The sequence below is a fragment of the Triturus cristatus genome, chromosome 9 (genome assembly GCF_964204655.1).
Source record: "Triturus cristatus chromosome 9, aTriCri1.1, whole genome shotgun sequence".
Classification (NCBI taxonomy): domain Eukaryota; kingdom Metazoa; phylum Chordata; class Amphibia; order Caudata; family Salamandridae; genus Triturus; species Triturus cristatus.
The window spans coordinates 581506719-581526444 of record NC_140592.1 but is presented as its reverse complement, the minus strand read 5'-3'; the positions used below and the strand labels follow the sequence as shown (position 1 = coordinate 581526444).

At 44.0% G+C, this 19726-nt stretch overlaps 1 protein-coding gene across 7 annotated transcripts in view; it reads right to left on the bottom strand.

Annotated features, from left to right (window-relative positions):
• Positions 1-17568, bottom strand: part of DMPK (DM1 protein kinase) — an 817401-nt gene extending 799833 nt beyond the window's left edge. For 5 of the 7 annotated variants that reach the window (XR_014968671.1, XM_085625616.1, XM_085625614.1 and 2 more), the window contains exon 1: positions 16433-17516. Coding sequence is in view for 6 of the 7 variants with exons in the window: in XM_085625616.1 (XP_085481742.1) it covers positions 16433-16592 (160 nt within the window). In the remaining variant the exon portion in view is untranslated. Of the gene's footprint in view, positions 1-16432 lie in introns of all 7 variants that reach the window. The other 2 variants (XM_085625612.1, XM_085625617.1) reach the window with 2 other exon arrangements.
• Positions 17569-19726: the final 2158 nt, after the last annotated feature.

The following is a 19726-nucleotide window of genomic DNA, read 5'->3' as shown; positions in this document are numbered from 1 at the left end:
AGTCTTTAACAGTTAGAGTAATCATTTCAGGTCGTTGTTAGATTCACCACCTGTATGGGGTACCGGGAGCCTTAAAAAATCCACCAAGAAGATCCTTGGGTAGTCGGACTCCCTATGAGGTCCTGTTTGAGGTCAAAATATGGGTTCCAGACCTTGACAATCCAAGTGTATTGGTGGTGGTAACACCTTTTGATATCAGTGAATGTTTGGCTGTCTTACAGGAACCGAAAGAATTCTGGGACGAGCAAAGCAACGAGCTACAGAAACGTTCTACCACTAACGAGGTGAAGAGACAACCAGCAACTTCTGGATGAATTTCAAAGATCAGGGATCTGGTTGGAGAGAAGATTGTGCACAAAAAAGAATTTGGCCTATCATACAGAGCGCCTGTGGCTGCCCAAACAGTTGAAGGTACCATAAAACTACTTTTACTGCCCTATGCTGCCTGTAAACACAAAAGATTTATATCAATTGATCTCATAAAACCACACTTTGTGGCCGGTTCTGCATAGTTGGCCACGAAAGCTCCTGGGTAGTTACCGGCCTCCTCTCACTACCATACTGGAAACCCACTACAAGCTTTAACTGACACTGAGATTTCTACTTCTCGGCTGGGGATCATTGATTCTGAAGTCTTGCTACATCTATCAATACCATACAATCACTGTTTGTGAGATCACAGGTTTCAACACCATGTACCAAAAACTTATATGGTTATTATGAACCCCCTTTAGTGTTAACTACCAGGTCTAGACTGCCACATGAGGTTCCTGTTTTTACACAGATAGCCTCTGGCTATTTTGCTGACTTTGCTGACTTTTCTTCGGATTCACCAGAACCACCACCGCATGGAACTTGTGCATTTATAATCTGGCTGATAAATAAAAATCTGGTTCCTCCTTGGATTTACATTTCGTTGCTCTTCCTTTTCTTTTGAATTGGTTTTGTGTCAGTGTTCTTTATGCTTCTAAATGGGCACTGTCTCCTACAACACTCTGCTGTTGAACTAGTGACAGTGGTACGGAAGCTTCATTATGTATCACACAAAGTTGAAGAGACCTGTCCCTGGTGAAAATTTAAGCAGTTCCGATACTTGATAGAATTGTTTGGAATAAGGTACCATATAAAATTTTTGGACATACAAAAACTTTACAGATACCATATGTATTAAAAATATCCCTGAATCATATTATTACTCCTAGCAGCATCTCTGATGATTGGGACATATGTACAGTCAAATCTATGCTCAATGACCTAGAACAGTATACTGTATTTGAACGTGAAGAAATGTAGAGTGGAATGTCTAATTATGATGAACTGTTTTGTTTTCACCACTATGCACACCGTTACTTACACAGAGGTAGTACTCCATATGCAATAATAAATTGCACACAATGGGAACATTTCCCGACACCACCTATGGGTAGCTCCAAAACATTCGGACAGAAGATTGTATATTTTTCTGGCAATAACCCTGTAGAACCAGAGACTTATTATTATAAACTTGTCCCTTCCCCAGCAAAGAAAAATATGTTAACTGGCACAAAATTAATTTATTCGGCCCCCTTTATTTCCCAGTTGTCAATACAAAGGTATTGACTTTTGGAAAAACAATATTGATTTAAAGTCTGGTTGGGGAACTAAAGAATGGCAAGTTCAAGGCAATGAGTCCTTGTTTAGAGCGTGTCTTATATGTATGCATATAATCTAATGCAAAGGCATAATGATTGAATTAATCATGCTGTTTACCATCCTTGTAATGCTGGTACTATTGTTTTGCTCCATTCTATTAAGCATTGCAGTACACTTATTTTACACAACAGTATAACTGCTTCAATAAATGTTTGAAATGCCAATTTGCCTACTTCTTGTGTCTCCCTTTTTGATTCTAACAAAAGGGTAGAATCTGTTTCCACAATTTCCCTGGGGATAGTAGTGTTGTCATGTTCTGAGTTTGCAGACACTATCCCTTGCCCTGTTAGTTTAGGGGCCCAGATGGCGCACTGTGAGCTAGCCAGGAATTAAGTCAACATATTCTGATGGTATGAGTGGAGACAGTCCTACATAGTTGTGAAGCTTATGTTGCCTAAACGCACAGTCTTACTGAGAAAGTAGGAACCAATCAACAAAGGAAAGTGCAGTGTTGCAGAGTAATGTGGCATAGAGTTAAGTAGGGTAGAGTGCAGAGCAGAGTGGGGTGGGGTTGTGCAGCTTAAAGTACAGTGTTGTAAAGTAAGCTGTCATAGAATGCAGTGGTGTATAGCAGAGTGGCATAGAGTGCATTGACAGAGTACAGCAGTTCAGAGTAGAATCGAGTGGCATAGAGTGCAGTGAAGTAGAGTTCAATGACGTAGAGTACAGTGGCGTATAGCGCAGTGGTGTATAGTGTGGTAGAATAAAGTATAGTGGATTAGAGTGTAGTAGTGCAGATTAGATTGGCATAGAGTGCAATGGCGTAGAGTGCATTGGTTTTCAGTATATTGGATTAGAGTGCACTGGCGTAGAGTGCAGTGATTCAGAGTAGAGTGCAGAGCAGAGTGGAGTACCACAGAGTGGAGTGGCGCCGAGTGGAGTGGCATAGAGTAGATTGTTTCAGAGCACAGTGGAGTGATGCACAGTAGAGTGCAGTGGCATAGAGTGCAGAGCAGATTAGAGTGGCGTAAAGTGCATTGGCATAGAGTTCACTGGTGTATAGCGGACTGGTACAGAGTATAGTGCATTAGCGTAGAATGCAGTGGCATAGAGTGCAGTGTTGCAGAATAGAGTTCCATGCAGTGGAGTGGCGCAGAGTGGAGTCGTGAAGAGTGAGTGGTGAAGAGTGCAGTGGTGCATAGTAGAGTCATCTGGGGTAGAGTGCATTGGCATAGAGTACAGTGGTGTAGAGTAGAGAGGCATAGAGTGAAGTGGCATAGAGTAGAGTGCAGTGATGCCGTGAGAAGTGGCATAGAGCGGAATGGCATTGTGTGGAGTGGTACAGAGTAGAGTGCAGAGGAGTGGGCTGGTGCAGGATAGAGTGGAATGGGGTAAAGTGGAGTGCACATGGTGTGGTAGCACACTGCCATTACAGACAACACCTCTTCAATTGAAATGACCATTACATTTGCACAGGCATACAATATTATTGATAGAAGTATACAGCACACAAACAATAATGCGTGGAAATTTTATCACCTAGTGTATTGATTAGTTTTGATGGTATTAAAATGTATGTTTCCACCGCACTTCAAATTGACAAAAATGTGCTTCACTTGTGCTTTTCTGCTTCTGATATATTCTGAAATATCTGCACAGTTCATTTTACAGACATTTAAATTTTGTTATATGCTAGAAAAAAATAACATATCACAACCTTCCTTAACCTCTTCAGTGCCCATGACGAGATAGTCTCGTCATGGAGCACGGTTGCGCTGTGCCCATGACGAGACTATCTCGTCATGAACCCCACCCACTAGTGCAACGCCCGGCACAGGAGGGGGAAAGGGCGTGGCACTGAAGGGGTTAAGCAGACAATCAGCAGCCAGCCTGATTGTCACATAAGTCCTCTCACCTTGAAAAGCAGAGCCGGACATCTTACCTCTGTCTTTGAATCCACAGCAAATGTAGCAAGATAAGAACAAGATTTAAAGGCCTGTTTACAGAAATTCAGTACTGTTGAAAGAATACAGTAAACAGGGTTTGGCCAACAGAAGGGACGAACTCAAGCCGGACAGCCTAAAACAAATAGAGCCAGCAAATAAAACCAAGCAAATGTGAGTTACAAACCACAAAGCCAATGATGAGAAAGGGGTGGAATGCATTCCTAGGGAAGCTTTCTTAATGTCACCAAGATACCGTTAGCAAACCAGAGAGCTGCACTGTCTGGTAGGCTTCAACCTAAAATGGCAGGTCAGTATCTATCGCATGCATACTGCTTAGATGGCTCTGACATGCAATCACAATGATCTCAAATTTACTACTGTTCAATAGCAGTGTACTACTTTTATTCCAAACATATTTTTATTAGCATTTAATGTAGTAACAGGGAGCAAACAAGTTACCAGCATCGCATATGACACATTTCAGAAAAGAGCTTAGTAAAGCATTGTGGGGTACTCCCCAGTCAAATCATATATCGGTAAACACGTTAGTAACCTGCTATATAGTGTATTAATAATAATCGGTGCCCTTGGTATCATCAATGGAAATCATGTCAGTGTGACACACTACTTTATCCCTGTAGGGTTTTACCGTTTTCAAGAATATTTAACCCGGCTCGGGAAGGGATTTATAGGAATGCCTTCAGTTTGGTAGTAAACAAAAACTAAAGCCAACCTTTTGTAACTAACTTGTTGGGTAATACTATAGTTCAGGGGAATGGTCTCCCATAAGGAGGGGGGCAGGGAACTCTGGCTACTCTCTGCCAAATCAATGACCAGCGTGCTATCCACTAAGCATCCCGGGTTTGCACAAGGGAGGCCCTGGAAGGCAGTATGGGCCAATGGGAAATGCCCCATCCCTTTTTATTTACATAGAGATTACTATACCCATCTCCGGTGCCCTCCTTATGTCCAGACATCTCCCTGGCGACATCACGCATATTAGGGTCCTCAGCTGCATCATTGCTCTCCTCCTCAGACCAATTCCCATCTTCACTCCTTTCTTCACCGCTGTGAACCTGTGACGGGTGCTCCCAGACCTCCAAGACCTCCCTCCACTGCTCTGCGGCGGCGTCTCAACCCTTTCGACTCTTCCCTAATTAGTTTAATTGCAGTATACTACTTGTTATCTGTGTGCTGTCCAACTTGACACTGTGGCCATGTGCAGTCATGGAGACCAAAGAGCAGACAGGAAATGAGGAATACCATGAGAAGCTAAAGATGGCCTTGGTACAGAGATGTACCCGGAGGGAGAAGAGACAAACTCTAAGCTTGCATTGTGCCTCCTGTAAGTCATTGGCTCTGTCTGACACACACTTGTAACGACAAACAACACCAGGGTCAGTAAAAGCGTCTATTTGCACAAATAGCCAATAAGGTACAGGAAGAATGAAGACAATCTTCATTGGTGCTTGGACATTTAATCACAGTTCTGTTACTCATAATCACTAATACCTGCAGCCTCTATCTCCATTAAATATCATGACTGCATGGACATCAGCTGCCAAAAAACAATCATGAACAGCAAGGTCATATTTAAATCAGCTGGATATTCTTACTGAGGACTTGATCTCCTAACAACACCCCCATAGATCCAAAAACAAAATAATATATGCAAATACACTGACTTTCCATCATAGTGTAAATCGGGAATGAGCTAGTGAATGAAAAGCACTCACATTCTGAATATTCAAGTGTAGAACACACTCCTTGCTGAGAATTATATTGTTGATGACAAGATATGAACTCTCTGTTTATTTATGGAACATCGAATAGGTGGGCAGTGAACCTTATTAAGGGCTCACTGTGTTATTTCAAATATTGAAATTTTGGTAGTAAATGTTTAAATATAGCAATTTCGATAGGCATGTTTTACCATATGAATCGTTCTAGAAGTTGAAATGCTGGGATTTCTGTGAATTTGTTTGGAAATGTTTGCTTTATTTGGTCAAAATGTGACTTTTTGAACAACAGTTTGATTGGGTGAAATAAAATTTGTAAAGGATATGAAAAGTCATGAACAGTCACGTGTCTGATATTTTTCACAGCTAAAGCCCTTTGATAGGAGTCAGTGAGTCAAGGATTAGCCAGGATCCTGCATTAGACTGTCATCATCTGTAAACCATTTCATACCAAACATAACCTTGTAAAAAAAAAAGTTTATGGCTAAACTAGACAGGCCTGAAAAAATCTTACATATCTATCTCAAAGCAAAAAATGATTCATGGCTGAGCTTGCCAGCATCACGTGTCACAAGTGAAAAACAGTCATGCCTAGCAGCACAATGGCATCCTTCAGGACTAATTGAAGAACAAGCTGGTCTGGTTCAACAGCAAGTGCCAACTGCACAAATGTGTCATGCCACAGAACGATTATCCTAAGATTCACACGGAAAGCCAAACCCCATGATTACACCACACCTTACGCGCTCAGATTACTTACTGGTAATCTTCATTAATCAAAATCCTACTCATCCTCGTCACAGTCCTCAGAACATGAACTGTGTGAGCAGCCTGGTACAGAATTCCCCCATACGAGAATATTTTAATGTAACCCCTGTCAATACGGACACCACAGACTCATCCTGGGCCGTGACCCATAAAGGCGGGGTCAAACATTCCACTTCCAGATATCCAAGCATTAGAATATCTAAAAGAAACTATCCGAAAAATCTAAAATAAATATATACCCAGCGAACGGCAGGGATTTAGGACTATGACAAGGGAGCCTCAGACTTGGAGTAATGAAAATTACTGGTAAATAATTAGACCATACCCATCATCATTGGTCTTCTTCGTCACAGCATGAGCATATCCCCAAGAATTATAAACATTGCTGTAGAAGTGAATATAAACACAGTAACCTACAACACCCTGAGCATATTTATATGCAATTCAATTATAGCACACAATTCATTTTACTGGACTGCAGCTAAAACACAAGAACCAAAAGAGGATTCATTGACTTCCCTCATTTGCAATTTTTAATGTGAAATGGACGCATGTGGAAAAGCCCAATTTGCTGAAGAACAAATGTCCTTGTGGGAGACCCATCACAAACTGCCCATGAGAAGGAAATGCCTCTGGAGGAACTACCCTTAATTGTTGGTGGAAGAAGAAAACCTGATTACTGATAGACCACAATGATAGTCTTTCTTGTGCACCTACTCAAGATAGCAGTAGAAGGGCAATAACCTTTACTGGATAAACCAAAACTGACAACGAGGAAATCAACTTTGTGAAATGAGGTTGCCCTCTGCATGTAGAAGGTTAAAGCACTATGCAGGTCAAGGGAATGCCACAGAGCATCTAGTTCTGTGAAAGAGGATGGGAATTATACATGCAAAGTAAGATCTGGAGACATATGTAAATATGAAGCCACCCAAGTAAAAGAAAGAGGGGTCAGGCCTTAGAACAACCTTATCTGAGAAAAATCTAATCAATGGCTCCTGGAAAAGAAGAGTTCCAATCTCCCCCAGTCTGCGACTTGATGGGATGGCCACAAAAATACCTTCGGAGTAAGACATTTTTTAAAGGGACTGAAAGTAAACGTTCAGAAGGATCTTCCTGAAGTTTATTTTGGGACGAGGGGTAAAGTCCACGAAGGGAATGTTGTAGGAATCACTGGGCGTCTCAAAAAGAAGCTTGTAAGAAGAAGTGCTGTCATCACATCAAGCGAAGAAATACCAGAGACCCTAAATACTCTAATAGGTGCCCACTGTCTATGTAACCCAGATGCAACAAGTTACAGAAAAAAACCATCGCTTAAAAATTCCAAGATCTTTCCACTCTTACAGGGAAAGCTAGAAGACCCCAGAAATATTATGAAGTGTAAAACTGTTTCCAGTGTGTGAGAACCTCTTTCAGAGGGCCACGGGGCACGCAGAGGCTATTAGGCCCAACCATGGTGCTTCAGGCCATTTACTCCTGATGTCCCGGGGCCCGACCTACTAGACTCTCCCCTTTGTGCAATGCAGCAGGTTCGTTCCAATGATGGGAGCTGCCCCTGCTTGGCAAACATGAGTTAAATAACTTTTACCCTACCGGAGGAGGGGAGGTATGGGGGAGAGGTGGTGGGCTGGGGGTTTCGATCCTCCGGCTTCCGAATTGAACCCCAGCAAAGGTGCAGCGTCTTCGGTGGTGTCCTTGCGGTCCTCAAGAAATCTGTCAGCCGTAATTCTCCTATTAGGGCAATGACCCAAACTCTTGGCGCAGTGGAACCAGCAGGCCCTCCTGGCATACAGGGTTGCTGCGTTACTCACGGTCTAGGTGCAGACTTTTCTGGTGTGATCGCCCTCACTACGGCAGCCTGTTCTGGCGCCCAGGATTACCGATATTGGAAAAGTATCAAGCTCCTGGCTCAAATAAGGTCAACGGTGGCCCCCCTCTGGCATAAGGGGTCACCGTTGTAAGGCTGTGGGGCCTGGTGCTTCCCACACAGTGCACCTTGCACGGCTCAGATTACAGCGACCCTCTCTAGGCATACGGGGGGCACCGGAAAGCTCCTGCACAGAGGCAACAACCTGATCAGTGCTCAGAGATACTCTTCACACCTTGCTCGGGACGTCCTCTCGGTAGGGCACCCCAATAGACCTCACTCCTTGGCAGATGACATAGTTTGGGGGCTCAACCTCTCCTTCTTTTAGACCATTTCCAGACACCAAAATGTGATGTAGGGTCTGAGTCTTTGGTGCTTTATATTGGAGTTCTGATTCTTTTGAACTGTACTCTTTTTTTCTACTTTCCTCATGAAAGTCTATCTGTAACAGCAGGCAAGACACTGAAGCTGATTGTCCCACAACACAGTTCATGGGAGTGACCAGAGTTCACACCTGGATGTCAGCCACTGGTTAATCCCTGGCTCCCACCCCAACTCTTTATGAGTGCTTTATCAGCCCCATCACCTTCCTGGGTTGTGTCCAGGCCCTTTCCTTGTGATTGATCACTGGATCAAAGAGCAACCTTTTGAAGTATAAAGGGAAGATTCCCTTCCTCCCCTCGTCCAGTGTGCATCCCGTCCGGCTCACACGAATGCAGCAATACACAATTCTGTCTTGGGGGAGATTCCTCTACAACCCATGTCTTCCCCGGCCAGGAACTCCCAAAATGGACCCCAAGGCCCTCCATGTAATATGCATTGCAGGCACACTTGCATCTAGTGTACATTCACAGCACACTTATCGCCCAACACTGTTACCTCCATGCATTGTTCCCTTACAGACACACATACATTCAGCACATCCCATCAGTAAGCATGCACTGTTCTGTACTGTAGCTTTTCAGTATTGTACCAGGGTGTGCTATTTCCAAACACACACACTTCTAGCACACACACACACCATGTGCACAACACTTCACCCTTCATGCACTGTTCTTCGTGAAAGCCCACACGGCACATGCTTTAAGTGTGCATGCACTGCACAGCACTACATATTTCCAGTAGGGTATTGCTCTCAAGCATGGATAAACTCATTACATGTACTATCCGCACGTACACTGCACAGTACTGCTCTATCCCTGTACTGTATCCTTCCGAGGCACACATACATCCAGCTCAGAGTCACTACTCCTGGCTGGATGCTAGCGCCGGGACACCTCCGCTGGAGGTAGCTGTCGCGCTCTATAAATGCTATAATAATAATAATAATACTGCACACACTCTACATCTATCTGATGTAGGCCAAAGGTGAGTTAATCACACAGCAGTGGAAACGTTTAAAAGGTGAGTGAGCCTGTAGGCCTCACTTCTGTGACACAGGGTAAAAGGACCTGTTCACTACTACTGATCACTACACGGTATGCTGCCACCACCGCTCTTGTGTTGCTTAACTCTTGGCGAAAGAGGTAGCCTTCTACCACTATGAGGGTACCACTTTGGACGCCTCTTTCGATCCAACAATACCACAATCCATGAGACAGGCCTATGTCAGGGCGCACACATATGATCCATGTTCGCCTATGATGAAAAATCAGCATTAGGCTTCCAGACAGCAGCGCAGTTGGGCACTCAGGGGTACACGTCTTTAACCATGCAGAGGACTTTTCCGTCCCAACATAATTTGTCTCATAAACTCCAAGGGTGCTGTGACTGCTAGAGTTTTGAAGAGGCATAACTATCTCAGCTGAACAGCCAAAACACTGTAATCTTAACCTGTGAATGTCCAGATCCTCAAAGACAGTCACTGAAAAGCCACTTCTGACATCAGGGGTTATGAGATGGAGGATGGATGGATTGAAAAAATCCACAGGGGTTGAAACACCAACTGCTGAAGCAAAGGGCATCAAGTGATCTGCAACACCACGATAGAGCCACTAGCAGAACATCTGCTCACTCATTCCTGATCTTCTGGGGTACCCTGCTTAACAAAGAGAAAGGAGGGAAAGTATAGAGAAACTCGTTGTGCCATTTTAGACTCAATGCATCCACTTCCCAACTCTGCTAGGATAGGAGAAGGGGACAAAACTTGAGAAGGAGTTTATCCTTTGGGGATGCAAACAGGTCCAGTAATGGTTTCCAGCACCTCTTCTGAATCAAGAGGAAAGGGGGAGGGCAAAGACTGTTAGTCACAGAGGACGGGCAAACACAGCTCAAGTTGTGTGCATGCCCATTCTCCATTCCCAGGAGACAGATTCCAGTCAAACACAGAAGATTGTTCTCCGCTTAAGATTCTGTGAGTTCTGTCAGATCGGCTCCTCTGTGGACCCTGGAGCTGTCCATATAATTTACATAAAGTCTTGTGGCCTGGTTGAATTCCCCTGGCTAAATGAGTTGGATCCAACCACCACTGAAGCTTTTGAGACATAACAAGGAACGCAAGAATGATTATCTCAAAATCAAAATCTTTTAAACTTGGATCCCAATGAGCTCAGAGGTGATTCATCAGGGGATACAAATTCAATCAAGCGCAGGAAACCAGCAGAAGAGCAGCAGACAAGTTTCACTGAGCTTTCAACCACTGCCTCACAGAGACTTCTAGACACTAGAGAAAGGACCTTAACCCAGACAGGAATTACTCCTGTCTCAGAGGGGAGAGAAATACAGGACCCAAGTGCATTCTTAACAGAGATCTTATCAAATGGAAATTTTGGACTGATAGAAATTGGGATTTTTCTTCGGTCAACGGGAATCTATGCTGTGTTAGAGATTTGTAAACCAAACTTTAGAAAGAGAAGAGGCATAGATTAGCTAGTCATCCAGGTTAGGAAACAGTAGCAAACCATAAGGATGTAGATTACCCATCAGAGGAGCAAATAATTTGTTGAATACTCCTGGGGCAGAGGGTTGATCAAATGGAAGCAAGCATTAACTGGTAATGGTTTCCCAAAGCAAACAATCTTAGGTATTTCTGGGACTCTAGATGAACCAGGATGTGTAGGTGTAGAAAATATAGTTGATGGCGATGAAACCCTACTCAAGCAGCAACTACAATTCTTGTCAGGGTGAAACACAATCAAACCCCAAATTAACCTATTTTTACCACTCTAGCAGCTTGGCACTAAATCAGCTAAACTTGACATAGAGGCAATGTGTAAAGCATTTATGCAGCACTTCAAACAGTAATAAAGTGAAAACACAAGAAAGAGCCCACAACAATGTAGGCCTGGCAAAAGTTTTATTTTGCCAAGTCGAAATGGCAGTTTAAAACTGCACACACGGGCTGTAATTGCAGGCCTGGTGCATGTCTAAAAGGCTGTTTACGTGGGTGGTACAATGAGTGCTGCAGTTCCACTAGTAGCATTTAATTTACAATCCCTGGGTATCTGTAGTACCACTTTACTAGGCATTAAAGAAAATGAAATGTGCCAGTTGGGTGGAATCCAATGTTATCACGTTTTAGGGAGCGCGCACTTTAGCACTGGTTAGCTGTGTTATTGTGAGCAGAGTACTAAGGCCAGCAAAAACAAAGTCAGCCAAACAGGAGGATTGAAGGCAGAAAGTTCAGGGGACCCACGCCAAGGATGACAGGTCCAACAGTATGTAAGCTTCCAAAAGGTCCAGAGAGGCCAGATATACACCGAGGACTATTAGGTGTATGATGTTCTGATGGGTAACCGTTTTGAACATGGGATGTAGGTATTAACTTTCTTTAACTCTATAATTGGATGTAAACTACCTGAAGGCTTTTGGATTAAAACATCAATAAATAACACCACTATGCCTTTTCTTCTTCCATCCTTGGTCCCACTGCACCCTTGTTGACCAAGTCCAGAATACCTGTCATCAACCCCTGACACCTAAGCGGACAGAGAGGACTTGGTTGAAAGAACTCTGTTGGAATGGCTGAGAAGCTGATCCGAAACTCACTCTCCACTACCTGGATCCATTAGTGTGGACTGCCTGACTTCTCAAAAGTGCCGAAGTCTTCCCTCTACACTCCTGGTATGGCCATTACTTTAGGGCTCTGTGAATAGACGGCGTGATTAAGGTTTGGAGCAGGGACATGGCAGTGAAAGGACCAACCCTGCTACAACCCCTGCAATGAAAGGGCTGACCAAAGCCCTCAGCAGATGAAAGTGGAGGACCAAAAGTCCAAGAAAAACAGAACCGAAGCCTCTGGAAGGAGGATGGATTGGAGTTAAGAACTTGCAGTCCTCTTCTGACTTCTTCACAAAGTCTTCAAGAGGGTCAAACACATTTACTCCATTAATGGGTAGATTTCTCAACAAAGCTTTCTGAGAGCCTTCCAGGATATCATACAGATATATCACGTGGCTCCAATCTCTGACACTGATGTTGCAGATGTACACAAGCTACCAATTAACATATCAGATTGAAATCTGACTTGTTGTTCCATAAAAGCAAGGCGCGGCACACAGTCTTTTCCAAGCTGCCTTTCCTCAGCCAACACCTGAAAATCATAGAACAGTGACTGGACAGTGTAGGCTCCATAGGCGAATTCCCCTAAAGGAAAGTTTAATGCTATGTATGCCCTCATGATAGAATATTTTGAATTTCTTATCATTTGCGTCAGCTGGGGCAACGTCCTCTGAAATAATGCTTCTCTCCTAGGATAAGCCGGCTATAGGAGAATCAGTCTTTACTACAGCCAGAAATATTTTCAGAAATTTCTCCTCTAGGAAAGTAATCTAGGAAAAGAGTGCTTTTCCACATAAGCCCGCTCATGGAAAGAACTTCTCTGATGGATTAACGAAGAGGCAGAGAGTCTCTGGTTGTGAGCCTGTTATGTTCTTGCGGACACTTCAGGGAGAAAGTGCTTGATGACGGCTGTCTCCTCCCCAACACCATTCCAGCGCATGGTACGAGGAGGCGCCCTCTGTGCATGAGGCAACTGTCTACAAGCACCTGTGGTCGAAACATAATACCTCTTCCCTGGGCCTTGGCCTGCATAAGCCCTTAGCCTGAGGACTGCCTAAGCCCTTCCATCCATACCGTGAGGTTGGCAGCACACTGTCTGCATTTTGTAAAGAGGATAAAGATACCCGTAAGCTTTTACAGAATGGACATGGTACTTTTTTTTTTAAACAATTCTCTTATTTTATTTTAGTCAGGAAAAAAGTGTGGGCTCTTTTCATTTGGAATCACATACCTAATGTACCAAACAAAATGGTCATATGCTGGTGAATTGACAATATTACAGACATTCTAAATAGCCAGTGGCCGTAATGTGGGCTGATCAACATGTGAATGGCACTTACAACACCCAATGGCTGAGGGTGGTTAACCTGGTACCCCTATCTTTGTACTGATTATATAAGTTCTGCAAAACCACTAAAGCCGTTTCTAACCTGACCAAACAAGACCTCCATGTGTACAGTAGTAACGAAAAGACCATGTACATTTATTTACGCAGCAAAAGTACAGAGCTGGACATCTGCACTTATGGAGCAGGAGCTACCGGTGGTAGAGATACTGCACCTTTTCAGGAGGATATCCAAGAAGTTAGACCTTACAGTTAGAGGGCTGCAATTACTGTACAGCAGAAGAGGAACATTTTTAGAGTGAGAACAACCAAGAATTGAATGTGGTGGTTATAATACAGCAGTTTCTAGCAAATACTGTATAGCGGCACTTATTACAGACCAGGAAGTATCAACTTTAGCATCACCACCAATCACAGAGCCGGAATTGCCAAACCTGAAATTCTGCTCTTACTATAAGAGAACACAAACCAGCCTGAGTGACTGCGCTATTATTGAGCGAGAAATACTAAAGCTGAGTTGCTAGCCTTGTACTGAGCAAAGTGCCAAATCTGAGCCTCTGCACTTGCAATTAAATGAAGTACTAAGCCTGAGTGACTGCGCTATTGTTGAGCGAGAAATACCAAAGCTGAGTTGCTAGCCTTGTACTGAGCAAAGTGCCAAATCTGAGCCTCTGCACTTGCAATTAAATGAAGTACTAAGCCCGAGTGACTGCGCTATTGTTGAGCGAGAAATACTAAAGCTGAGTTGCTAGCCTTGTACTGAGCAAAGTGCCAAATCTGAGCCTCTGCACTTGCAATTAAATGAAGTACTAAGCCTGAGTGACTGCGCTATTATTGAGCGAGAAATACTAAAGCTGAGTTGCTAGCCTTGTACTGAACAAAGTGCCAAATCTGAGCCTCTGCACTTGCAATTAAATGAAGTACTAAGCCTGAGTGACTGCGCAATTGTTGAGCGAGAAATACTAAAGCTGAGTTGCTAGCCTTGTACTGAGCAAAGTGCCAAATCTGAGCCTCTGCACTTGCAATTAAATGAAGTACTAAGCCTGAGTGACTGCGCTATTGTTGAGCGAGAAATACTAAAGCTGAGTTGCTAGCCTTGTACTGAGCAAAGTGCCAAATCTGAGCCTCTGCACTTGTAATTAAATGAAGTACTAAGCCTGAGTGACTGCGCTATTATTGAGCGAGAAATACTAAAGCTGAGTTGCTAGCCTTGTACTGAGCAAAGTGCCAAATCTGAGCCTCTGCACTTGCAATTAAATGAAGTACTAAGCCTGAGTGACTGCGCTATTATTGAGCGAGAAATACTAAAGCTGAGTTGCTAGCCTTGTACTGAGCAAAGTGCCAAATCTGAGCCTCTGCACTTGCAATTAAATGAAGTACTAAGCCTGAGTGACTGCGCTATTATTGAGCGAGAAATACTAAAGCTGAGTTGCTAGCCTTGTACTGAGCAAAGTGCCAAATCTGAGCCTCTGCACTTGCAAATAAATTAAGTACTAAGCCTGAGTGACTGCACTTATTGTACTGCACAAAATACCAAACCTGAGTCACAACACTTATTATAGAGGAAGGAAGTTCAATTAAATTAAGAAGCCTATTAAGTGCTGTGATTAAACACGTGTGGAGTCTTGGCTGTAAGAGCATCTACATCAACCAGCACTTAATAACTGATATGCTAGAGGCCGTATTAGTCCTTAACCTGACAAGGTGAAAGTGTTCACGACTCCATAGATCCTCAGCCGAAACTGCCAGACTTGAGTAACTGCATTGACAAAGCATGAAATACCAAACTGTAGTTGCTAAATTCATTATCCTGAAAAAAGTGCCAAATTCGAGTCTCTGCACTTATATTGCACGAAATGCTAAGAATGAGTCCCCGCAAATATTACTGGGCAGGAAATACCAATCGCCTGTTGCTGTGCTTTCTGCACATGATGAAAGTACCACCCCTCTGACTCTGCACAAATGGGCTGATTCACAAATTTTTTTGCGGTGTTTCAAACCCTTGGAAATTCAGGAATAAATCACATCTAGGTCACAGGTAAGACACAATTATTCCCAGAAAATGGTTTAATGAATCGAGCACTTTTGGAGCAGATTGTAAGAAACCTGTCACTTCCCGTAAAATAAAATCTACTAAGAACTGGACCACCAGACCCATCCAGTCTGTCTTTTGCTGGCTCGACATACACACCATACATGGCTGTTGGCTTGCTCTGCATTTTTTTGTCTTGTGTGCATCACAGACCTTTTTCATTTGTTTTTTATTCGGCACCTCTTCTACTAGGAGGCTGTTATAGTCGTGCATTGCCCTCCATAAAAAAACATATTTTCTGTTCTGACCTTTAACCCTCCCCTGCTCTCATTACATACTGTGACGTGAACACCTCCCAGTACGCCCTTCCTGTTTTGAATATTCAATCTCCCTCCATAGCTCTTGTGGTTTAAAGCATGCACCGTGTTTCTCCAACAGTTCCGGGTGTATGTAAAAAAAAATTCTATTCTTCTGGATCTGTCCTCCAGAACTGTACACAAAATGAAATATGAGCCCCCAGAACCGTACACATAACTCAAGATGAGCCCTCCAGATCTGTCAAGACGAAACCTCAAGAACTGTAAGCAAAACTCACAAAGAAGCTTCTATAACTGTACAAAAAACTCAAGACCAAGCCTCACAAAGTGTAAACAAAATTCAAGATGAGGCCTCCAGAACAACAGATAAAACTCAAGATGATTTCATCAGAACTGAACAAAAAAAGTCAAGAGGAGAACTCCAGAAATGGAGATAGTACTTAAGAGAAGGCCTCAACAACTAAGAGAAGGCCTCAACAACTGTAGCCAATACTCATGATAATGCCTCCAGAACCAAACAAAAACTCAAGATGAGGGCTGCAGAACTGCAGACAAAATAAATTAAGAAGAGGGTACAAAATTCAAGCTGAACGAGACAAAGTACATCAGGTGAGTGCTGAGAGTGGTATCAGACCCTGGATTCTCTGGTGTCTTTTAGCACCTCACATCTAGCTTGTGCACCCCACCCACAATCTTGTGCACAACAAAGTGCATGCCATGTGCACTGCCCCCAGGGTGGGCTCACAGTTCTTGGATGCACAGTACAAAGCTTTAGGGCCTGACTTACCGCGCTGCAGAAAGTCTGCAATGTACTTCTCTTGCGCCAGGGGCGAGGTGCTGAGCTCGTGGTGGACGCAAAGCAACAGGTCCAGTAGGGTCTCCAAGCCCAAGAAACTCCTGTCCAGCACCATCTCCTCCAGCTTCTTCAGCCGCACCTCGGCCGACATTGGGGTACGCGGATCCCTGGGTCCCCAGAAGGAAGCAAATCCTCTCCCCTCACTGGTCACAGGCGAGTCCACTTCAGCGGCACCCCGGCCATGGCGTCAGCAGGACCTGTCAGATGGCTTAGCCTCCAAGAGTGGGCAACAGCTGTACTTCCCGATCTGCTGGGGGCACAGTTTACATCCCGCGGTTACTTCAATGTGGTGGAAATAAAAACACATCCGCGGATAATGCAGGCTGGGGAAAATGCAGGTCACATCCGGGATACTTCCAAGCGCTAGATATGAAGCTATCAAGGGTATCTTCCATGTGATAGGGACTTATGGGTTACTTCGAACTGTCGGCGATTGAGTTGAGTTCACATTCACAGCTGTTCTCCCGTTCCCGATCCGCATCAGGAACTTTAACCGGCTCAATGCTTTCGGTCGATACAAAATTCTCGGTGCGCTTTCACTGGCTGTATTTTGCGAAGCGCGGAGGCAACGGCGCCGCCGAAACTACCGCCACAAGTGAAGACACGGATAGCCGTCAGACAGGCGCACGCAGGCGCATCTCAGGGCGGGACGAAGCGAGCAGGGCGCCGCGGGATGACTTTTGGTGACAGTAGTCTCCTCCAGTGGAATCACTTTCTCTCTCCCACTCCAAACTTTCTCACCCTCTACTTTGTCTCTTCCCCTTCTTACCTTTCCTATCGTTCTCTCACTGTCTATGACTCATTGTCTCTCACTCAATCATTCTCTGCCTCACATTCCCTCGTCTTCCCTCCCCAATTTTGTGCGTTCTCTCTTTCCATCACTCTCCGATTGCCTCTCTAAACCTGTTCCCCAACCTCTCTCCCTTTCGATCTCTCTCCACCCATCTCATTAACCCTCTCTTTCTCTCTTGCCAACGCTCTCCCTCTCTTCTTCCGTTCAGTCCCTCGCGCTCTCTCTCTTTCGCTATTTTTTACCCTCTCCCTCGCCCGGCTCTGCGGGCTGTTCCGTAGTTCTCTGAGCTCTTTTGTGTGAACAAGTTCTCGGGATGTTTACTGCTCTCACAACGGCTCCCTCCCTCGGCTTGCATGACGCCCCACTCACTCGCTTTCCCACGAGTCGTCCTCTTTGTTTAATTTTCCTCCTTCCCTCCTATGTCTACCACCCCTGTAATTTTCTTTTGCTTTCCTTCTATACACACGCATGTCCTTATCTTCCCAGACTTCCAGGGACTCTCTCTCGCACCTTTTTAACACCCCACCCACCACCGGCTCCTCGCTGCTTTACACCTTCCTCATTCTGTAATGCTCTCGCGCGATATTCTTTTCTCTGTGCTACCTCTCTGGCCAGCACCCCCTCACTAATTCAAGTTCAAATGAACTTTATTGGCAGGACAAGTTCACTCAGTGTTCGACAGTAAATAGAAGACACTGTACAACCAACGGGCGCTCTGCTCAAACGCAACTTCTTTTTTCAGATATGATTGACACAAAGCCTTTCACGGAAACGGAAATACAGTAGACGTTCGTGCGATTGCGTTTCACGGCCAAATCGGTGACAAGAGGTAATATATCTGGCAGCTATTTCTGCCGGTCGTCTGTTTTTTTCATTGCCCCTCCTGCGAGCACTCTGTCAAATGTACTCTCAAAGTAATCCCCTCTCTCTCTCTCTCAGGATTCTTTGTCATGCCAGCACCCTTTCCTCTCTCTGCTGATTTCCACAGTTCCTCTTATCCATTTCATTTTAGCCCCCTGTCTTCTCGCCCCTACCTTGATACTCAGTCTCTCCCCAATACTACTTATATCCAGTACCACTGAAATTATGCCGCAGAGGAAGGCCAAATAATGTGTCAGGGTTGACTAAATTATGCAGCAAGAAAAGGCAAATTATGCGGCACATTTGTGATAGTATTATTTTGTCATTTTTACACTTATTCACATTGTCAGTCAGTCAAAGCAAGCTTTATTTCGACCGTACAGGCCATAAAAGCACATAAAAAGATAATAAAATAAATTTTAACAAAACAAAGCAATACAATATATCATCATAAAAGCTATGTACATTATTTCTGTGTTTTAGAATTAAAACACTTCAAATTGTGCAAGTTTTTAGTGCATTCTTGAATTGACTCCCTCATAGCGGCTCATAGTTCTATGGCTAAATATGGTACAATGTACAACAAAATGTATAATTTCTACATTGAATACGAGAGGGGGTAGAATAGCAAGTATTATAGCAAATGACTAATTCATTAATAAAAACGCCTATCGGTTGCTAAAAGCTTTGACTTTATCTAATATTTATATCGAATGTTAAAAAGTCTGAATTAAAACAACTAAAATTATATAATTAAAAGACCTAGGGAGAGGGTTAATTAGAGTGGGGATAATCATACAGTAGATGTGTGCAAACCATGTTATTCCGGCTGGTGCATAGCATAGCATAGCATATGTAAAGGTTGCTATGGAGCTAATAATAATAATAATCCACATTTGTAAAGCGCAAACAATCACCCGTAAGGGTCTCTGGGGGCCATCGGGAAGATTAAGCAAGCTAATGCCCATAGTCACATGGTGCTGGGCTAATCTGCCGCCGGCACCAGGGATCGAACCGTGATCCCCAGATTCCAGAGTCAGTAGCCCTGGCTGCGGCACCACACCTTTTCCCTAGAGCTAAGAGTTTCCTAAGAGGGTTTTCTTTAGAGTAGCTCTACGGATGCACCACATAGAGTACAAGAACCGAGAGATGGAAAACACAATAAGTGTGTTGGTTTCGTACTTAAAAAGCCTGAACACCTCTATGCAGTGTCGGATCCCCATGTTTCTGCACAGTTGTAGCAGCCACCGAGACCTTGGCTTTCCATAGGCGGGGCAAAAAAAGAGGTCATGCATTTTAGTTTCTTCAGCTCGGCCGCACCCTGGACAATCTAGTGTGTGGGCTCCCTGCCATTTATTAGTAAATGCTCGAAGCGGGAGCGCCCCATGTCTGAATTGAAGGAAAAGTTTCTTTGCTATAAGCGGTTGGATGTAATCAAGAGCCAATTCTAACCTATATTGCTGCTTAATATCCAGAAACCTAGAGGTTAAACAGCCAGGCTTAGTTCCCCGCCATAGTAGAGCCAGTTTAAATTCTCTATAGGAGTCAAGTAGTGCCATTCTAGAGATTAT